The sequence below is a fragment of the Aegilops tauschii genome, chromosome 2 (genome assembly GCF_002575655.3).
Source record: "Aegilops tauschii subsp. strangulata cultivar AL8/78 chromosome 2, Aet v6.0, whole genome shotgun sequence".
Classification (NCBI taxonomy): Eukaryota; Viridiplantae; Streptophyta; class Magnoliopsida; order Poales; family Poaceae; genus Aegilops; species Aegilops tauschii.
The window spans coordinates 444,973,624-444,981,417 of NC_053036.3; the positions used below are offsets into that span (position 1 = coordinate 444,973,624).

Below are 7,794 nucleotides of genomic sequence, written 5' to 3' on the forward strand. Positions count from 1 at the left end.
TCATAAGAAAAAATGTTTATTTAGCAAGGAATTTTTCAATAGGCTAACTAGAAAGTTTTAATATAATACTCTAGGGAAATAAATCGAAATGTTCAAACCTTTCCCCTTCTTCGTTCCTTGCGAAAGGGAAGTGCTCAGTATCCCTTCTCTCCTCGCCAAAGAGGCCATAAGTCCACTCCCCTTCGGTCCATTCCTCTGGCGACGGGAGGTTGGGAACCCAGGATCTTCATTTGCGGTTTGTTTCCCGATGTCGATGACGCCGTCGGTGAAGTATCGTTCCCCGACTCCATCTTTGCGGCGATAATGATGCCGGTGGAATAAGGTTCCCTTGGCTTTGTTCTACCTTGACGACGATGTCCTCGGCAACGACATCGAGCAACCCATGAGGATGGTTTGTCTCTACTCTTTTTGGGCAGTGTATCTAGCTTGCCCGATGCAAGTGACGATGCCAACGGTGGAATGGGGTTCCCCTGCGGTGAGGAGTCCATGAGGATGGTTTGTCACCACTCTTTATGGGACGTGTATCTAGCTTGTCGGTTTGCTGGTGACAAGGCGACATTAGTACCGCCAACATCTTTTCTCTTGGCTCCACCCCGTTGCATCGGCATTCTTTTCACCGTTGTTGCGACGACAGTGGAGGTCTTGTTCATGAGATGGCGGATGTGCTAGCTCGGTGGCGATCCTTTTTATGGTGGCAGGTACTTCTTCTTTGGGGTGTTGGTTCTCCAAGTCTGAAGCCTTACGAGTTACGAGTTACGACTTCCCAACTGTTGGATACAAGGTGGGGCCTCTGGCAACGAAGTGCGGCGACGACGGTGTCCTAGAAGTAGAGGACACGGTGCCCGGAAGGCTTGGTTGTAATTTTTTTTTCCACAGGGTGTGCTATAATTTATGTACTACATGTTAAAAAGAGAGCCTTTATTCTCTTTTAGAAAAAAAACAACCAATGAACGTAATTTTTTTTTGAACATGGCCTAGGGAGTGCAGCCACGTCTACAACGGTCTATAATCATCGAATGGCAGGTCTATAATCGCGTCGATTTCTGTTTCCAAAAACCTTTTCACACATAATTTGTTTTCACACCGCACAAGACACAACGGCTCCAGAGCTCTGTGCCGCGGTACAAAACCCAAAAACTTACCGTTGCAAGGAAGATCAAACGGGGCATTAAAACCGTTCCGTTTTCCGTGCCCCGATAAGACGGCAACCGATTAAACACGAAATTCAAAAGGAGCAAGAAAATAGGCAACTTCCCAAAACGAAAGCCTCCCATCCCAACGTCTCGTATCATAGGACACCAGGGGCGCTCCCGTCTTTTCCCCACGCGAGCCGTTCCCCCTCCGGTCTCCTCCTTCTGCGCCTGGGGTTTCCTCCTTCCACTCGAAGCCAGCCTCCCCTCCGCTCTCGACTTCTACCCCCACTCCCTCCCTCCCTCCCCCGCCTCCCCACCCGGCTCCGGCTCCGACTCCAACTCCCGCCCCCGCCCCCAGAGGACCGCGGAGCCGCCGCCCCGCACGAGGACCGCCCCTTCACCGCCCGCGGCCGCGACGGAGGGCATTGCCGGCGGTGCTTCTGGTCAGTTCTTGCCTTTGCCTTCCCCATCTGCTCTCTGATTTCGCCGCTGCGTGGTTCTTTCCCCCCTTTTCTTGGCTCGATTTGCCTCGCGCCCGTCGCCTCATTGCGGAATTCGGTTTGTTTTCGCAGTGTGATTTAGGTCGGCTGCTCGGTATCTGCTCGTGCCCGGCGACGGCGCGATGTTCTACTCCAAGACGATGCTGTCCAAGAAGGGCCCGCTGGGCGCGGTGTGGGTGGCCGGCGTCTGCGGCGTCGCCGCGCTCACCAGGGACCAGGTCCTGCGCACCGACGTCGCCTCCTCCGTTGGTAAGCGATACCACGCCTAATTTGCCTCCGCATAACCCGCCTCCTGCAATGCAACGAAAGCTCCCTCTTTTTTGTGGGGTTTTGAGGGTTTCTTGGGTTTGGTTGGGGCCTAAGCCAGGAGGGAATCTCTCCAATTTGTGGGGAAAAGAAACTTCTTTTTTGTGGCGGTCTCATGTTCTTTCCTGGCTTGGTTAAGGACTTGAGGAGAATACGGGTCTCTAATTCGTGGGGCGAGTGGAACAGTAGATTGGGAGGGTTTATGTAGGGGTTTATATCTTACACAGTGTGATGAGTGAAAGATGGGAGGGGAATCTTTGGTTCTTCACCCGAAAAAGAAGACCAAGAGAGAACCGCTCTTTTCTCTTGTGGCTTCGGTTCCCCTTACTAGGTTGTGGTTGCTGGAGTGGTGATTCAACTTTTTCTTCTCGATTTTAGGAAGCATCGATGTGCACATCTATCTTTTTTTTATGTTCTTGTGGCGTTTCAAATTTCCTTCGGGGGAAAGGAACATATTTCATTTTTTTTTGAGGATTAGAAGATGAATGTTAGGATGTTGATAAAAAACTTGAACCTGACCATGGGGTGTTTTGGCCAACGGAGGGTTTTTATGGGTGGCCACCGGACGGTCTTTGTGGATGGTTTGGAGTTCACGGCTCTTGGCCGGCGAGAACTTTTCACATATGGTTTTTTAATCTACGTTATCCAGGCGTGAACCTGAGCTGAGTTTCAGGTTGGGGTACCAACTGAATATACCATGTGAACCAACTTTACTGTCGACAAAAACTACATAACGATATTGAATTCACTGGGAAACTGCTTGAATATCGTTGAACATTGCGTCTTTCTGTTGACAGACATAGCCCTTCAAGTATTTTCTTTCTTTCTAATAGTATTGTGATGACTAGCTCACACTTTTTCTGTTCATGGCAGACAAGATTTTACCCGACGTTGAAACCACCTACAGAATACTTGGGTTGCTTCTGCTTGGCGTTGTTAGGATTTACTGCAAGAAGGTGGAATACCTCTGCTATGACAGCAATCAGTTTTTTGAATCTACTGTAAGAGGGAAGAAAGTTCTAAAGCGAGGGAAGAAAGGTGTTTGTGCAAGAAGATTGGTGCTAGACCAAGAAGACACTAGAAGAGCGAAAAGAGTTGCTGTAGTTCAAGTCCCAGAATTGGACGAACCAGCTGATCTTCCACCAATCTTCACCGTACCCAAAAGATTTGAGCTCGACTCTTTTGATTTGCAGATACCTGAAGACAGGTAATGAACAAGCATGGCCGTAAACTAGTTTCATTTCTTTGTTGCTTGAAGTGTGGTGTCTCATTTGATCCTTGTAAATTCCTCTGCAGAGAGGATGACAATGATGATCATCACCAATTGCCTCGTCAAGGTAGCAAATGCTGCAACTTGATGTTGCTGTTATTGCTAAGAAATCATTTATGACCTTCAATTATTTTGTGCAGATACTTTGTTGGAAGATGAACATCAGCGTATGCCAAATTTGTACGAGGTACCCAGCTTCCTTCCTACCATTCACTGAATAATCAAGACATGTATGCGCATAGAGTGAAATGCTTCTTATAACATCTGAAACAAAGAAATTGGGGAGCTTGCCAAAAATATGCTATGTAGTCTAGGCAGCAGTTTCCTACTGCATGCGCCTACCACCTAATATGATCTATAAATGCGATACTTCCCAGGCAGACAGAATTACTAAGCTTGCATGCATCAGGCAGCAGTTTAAGCGCCCTGTACCTTCCACCGATTGATCCTGTTCTACCACTGATGGGGACCACAGTAGGTTCCACGTGTTACCTTACCTGATTACCATGGTCCTGTGTCAGTAGTTTCATGAATTCTCCGATTAAGGTGTTAAGTATCCATTTTGTTTGTGGTTTGTAAATTATTCCACACACGTGTGTTACCTTAGATACGTTTGTTCCTTTGCATTAGCAGGTGACATGCAATACTGTCTGCTTCCTCTTCTTTTTATGCCTTATTTGTTTTGAGAAACTAAAACTTAAGATGTCTTATCAGGGGATGCCATATGCTGATCTGGACTCTGCTTACGTTGTGCCAGTATGCATGTAAGTACATAGGCTATGTTACCTAATGGTGTTAAAAGATTACTTCCAGTGGATTTCTGAGCTGATCTCTTGATGCAGCATCCCAACTGAAATGATCAGTGTCACTGATGAAGTCACCGATCTTCTGTACTTGAGTAACATAGGGGATGAACTTGAAAATGAAAGTCAGAATCCTGATCCTGCTTGCTTTACACCAGTGAAGGAGTAAGTATATGAACTATCACTCCCTCTCCTGAATCATTCATAAGAGCAGACTTGTTCCTCTCTGCTTGCTAATATGAGACTATGAAACAGTGTTCTTCCACCTGAGGCGATGGATATGATGGCTGAAGCAAGTGACCTTCCAGAGAAAAGCAAAGAGGTGAAGAAAGCTAGAAGAGAAGTGAATGGTGATCCTGCTTGTTCTACCCCTTTGCCGGAGTGAGTATTGCTACTCCCTTTCTTTTGTTACATCAAACTTTCTTTACTTCAAGATAATTCTGAAAATTATCATTGTAATTTGACATTATTAAGCATGCATTGATTCAGGAATCAAGAAATGCAAAGACCTGTGAATGCTGTGGAGAATGTGGTGTGTGCAGATCTTGATGAAAATCATCCTGTAGTCGAAGAATCAGAAAATGGGTTAGCGGTAGGAAAACCGAACACAGCACTATCTGTAGAAATTCCTGACATCGAGGAACAAGAGTCTCTGGAACCTTCCACTCCAGAGCCCTTGCGAGAGGGAGCCTCAGGTTAACTTTTGTGAGAAGTTTCCTATTCTACTTATTGTCATTATCTTGCTCATGTTTGTGACATATTTATCTCATTTACTAGAAAAATTTGTGGTTGCAACACCTGCTCAAAATGAGAAGCGCCAGGTTACCAGAAAAAGGAGGAGGGGGTTACACAATAAGAGAAAAGTTTGGGTGCTGTGGGATGAGAATGTTATCCTTGATAATGAGTTAAGTATAGTAACTTGCTTGTACAAGCTCTTTCATCTCTTGCATTGCATATTCCTGTGTGCTTGTATGCATCCTAGCAGCCAGTTTGAACTTCTCTATCAGCTTAAGAAGTTTGTATGGTGCAAATGAGTTAGTAATATGGAAGAGCTTGCACAAGATCTTCCATATGTTTCATGCTTTTTTAAGGTGATTCTGCAGTATGATGGAACAATTTCTATATACATGGTCCATTCATACTATAACATTGTTACTGTTTTTGGAACATCCCCCCTACAGCACAATGAGTTAGTAAAATAACTAGCTTGCACAAGCTCTTCCATATGTTGCAAACCATTTTTTTTTGTTTGAGAACTGGGAGTGGTCTGATCTGCATTGACATGCTTCTTTAAGGTGTTTCCTCTTTTTGTTTGAGAATTGGGAGGGGCTGATCTGCATTGTCATGCTTCTTTAAGGTGTTTCCTCTTTTTGTTTGAGAATTGGGAGGGGCTGATCTGCATTGTCATGCTTCTTTAAGGTGATCCAGTATGTAAAATGGAACTTTAAATAGGATATGCATGGTTTCTTTAAGGTGATTCCGCAGTATGGTGATGGAACGTTGAATTTCTATATACATGGCCCATTCATACTTTTTTTGGAACGTCCCCCTACAGCACGATGAGAGAAATGGTAGATGGGGTTGGTGTAGAGGATCTTGTCGTCAAAAGAAGGAAGGCGCCTCACACTCGCCATCAGATTTGGAGGGAGCCAAGATTCCGTTCTCTGCAGGATACTTTCATGGAGCCAATTATTCAATGTGGCGCTTTCCTGGAGCCAATTATTCAATGTAAGTCAATCATTCATCTAGTCAGGCTCAGTTATTGATGCAAACCTTGGTCATCAGCTTAGCTGACCATCTTATTTTAACAGATTCGACTACAGTGCGCCTTAATTCTACTACAGCTGATGCCTCATGTGGGGAATCCGTTAAAGCAAAGAAGTGTCTTTCATATGAACCTGCTGAATCCAACAATCCCCACAAGGAAGCTGCAAATGAAGAAACAGAATGTGTCCCAGATGAACTGACAAATGGCATCCAGACTCCTGTTGGGTGCTACAATCAAAGTCAGCAAAGTCAAGATGTTTGTGAATGCAATGATGAAACACCCTATGAAAAGAACAACACACTAGTCAATGGAGATGAATCAGTGCTGCCAGAAGAGAGATTGTATGAATCAACCAGTCACAGTGCATTGCGCAATGAATCATTGACTGCTGATATAGATGCGGTAAGCAAACGTCTACATCTAAACTCGGTGGGAAAAAAGATTCTATTATGGTTTTACACCACACTTTATTCATTTGAGTATGTTCTCTGGTTGCAGGATATTCCTATGGATGAAGAGCATGCTGCCAGAGATGAAGGTAATGTTTACAACTTATAGCAGTTTATACTGCTTGTGCTCGTGCTGTTTGATGTTTGTGCTTTGTCATCCTATTCTTATACACTCACTATTATTTTTGCAGATTTCCCGCTTTCAACAAGAACTAGGTGAGAACAAGATTGTTGTTGCTTTTCCTTTGTATTCTTCCTGCTTTTGTCTGCCTGTAATACTTACTCTCTAGGTTCACTATTTCAGGGCAGTAGCAAAGTGCCTCCATCAGCTATTCTTGGACCAGAAGTCCCAGGAGCAAAGTAATGTCCCTGTGACGCTCGGCCAAGCCCTTGAAGGCAGCAAGAGGAAAACCACAGCAAGATTCTTCTATGAAACTCTGGTAAGCCTGCCGTAACATGTTTCCTAGTTGAGTTCTTTTCTTGAAAGATTGAACTGGATAAAAGGCATGGATTGGTACAAATGATCGATCACTCGGTGTCTTGACATATTTATGCATATCCATCGCATTTTTCATTCTTAAGTAAGAAATATTCTTCTCTGCAATGCGATTTGATGCCGTGTCCTCTTTCATTGCAACGCGCGTCTTTGTAAATTTGCAAAATTTGTTCCATTCTTATTCTTGCCAACAGTTGCTTGTGTCTTGCAAGGTAAATAAATAAATGCTAATAAGCTACGTACCCCTCTCTTGTGCAGATCCTAAAGAGCCGCGGGTTGATAGACGTGAATCAGGAGAAGCCCTATGAGAACATCACAATCTCTGCAACTCCACAACTCAACGCGATGCTGCAGAATCCAGTGCCCCCTTCAACTTCTTAGCAGCAGCATGTCAGGGTAGGTGGGTAGTTTTAGGAGAAGAGGACTCAAGTTTCAGCTTTTTGCTATATCCCGTAGCATCATCTCGAGGATATGTACTGGTGACAGGCCAGTTGTATATATGGATCGTTCGTTCGTATGGGTCAGGATTACATAGAGAGAGCTTTAGGATCTTGCTCGGTTAAGTTAACGGCAGGCCTAGTTTCTTGCTGGTCGCATGCGGGATGTAAGTTAGCTGAGGAGGGGGTTTATTCAGATTGCAGTTTCTTGCCGGTTGCATATTGAATGCTGATGGCATCTGCCAATGAGTAAAATAGCAGGCAAAACACTCTGCCTGGTTTGATTGATGCCGAGAGCGAGCAATTTCTTTTCTTGGTAATTTTTGGATCAGTTTTCTTGGCAGTTTCTTTTCTTAGGGGGAGCAAGTCTGTTGCTTTTGCCTTGAGAGGCGACCTTCACTGCACATGGACCTGTGACCTGTCCAATGGGAGGGCTGGGGTTAATTTGGACGGCGTTCTTGTCGAATAAGAGATAATTTTTGGCAATACAATGTTCTGGGATCTTCATCTCTTCTCATGCAGTGCGCGATAACACAATACTTCAAAAGGAGCAGCCAAGAGTAGAATGAAAAATGAATACCAAAACCCTGTCAACGGCACTGAGACGGTAGGGCAAGTTTGTGTCATACTAC

General features: G+C 44.7%; 1 protein-coding gene across 2 annotated transcripts; it reads left to right on the forward strand.

Moving 5' to 3' along the window:
• The first annotated feature begins 1,323 nt into the window (after positions 1 to 1,323).
• On the forward strand, positions 1,324 to 7,450 carry LOC109746448 (sister chromatid cohesion 1 protein 2). 2 transcript variants are annotated; one of them, XM_020305569.3, is made up of 16 exons: positions 1,324 to 1,576; positions 1,706 to 1,882; positions 2,813 to 3,146; positions 3,236 to 3,276; positions 3,350 to 3,396; positions 3,924 to 3,973; positions 4,052 to 4,177; positions 4,268 to 4,393; positions 4,502 to 4,707; positions 4,790 to 4,916; positions 5,568 to 5,740; positions 5,824 to 6,182; positions 6,279 to 6,318; positions 6,421 to 6,445; positions 6,534 to 6,669; positions 6,984 to 7,450. In XM_020305569.3, the coding sequence occupies exons 2-16, from the start codon at positions 1,756 to 1,758 to the stop codon at positions 7,104 to 7,106; spliced, it is 2,040 nt and encodes a 679-aa protein (XP_020161158.1). In that variant the 5' UTR covers positions 1,324 to 1,576; positions 1,706 to 1,755; the 3' UTR covers positions 7,107 to 7,450. The 2 variants fall into 2 exon arrangements, with proteins under 2 accessions (XP_020161158.1, XP_020161159.1); XM_020305570.3 differs by having other exon boundaries at positions 5,568 to 5,710.
• The last annotated feature ends 344 nt before the right edge of the window (positions 7,451 to 7,794 follow it).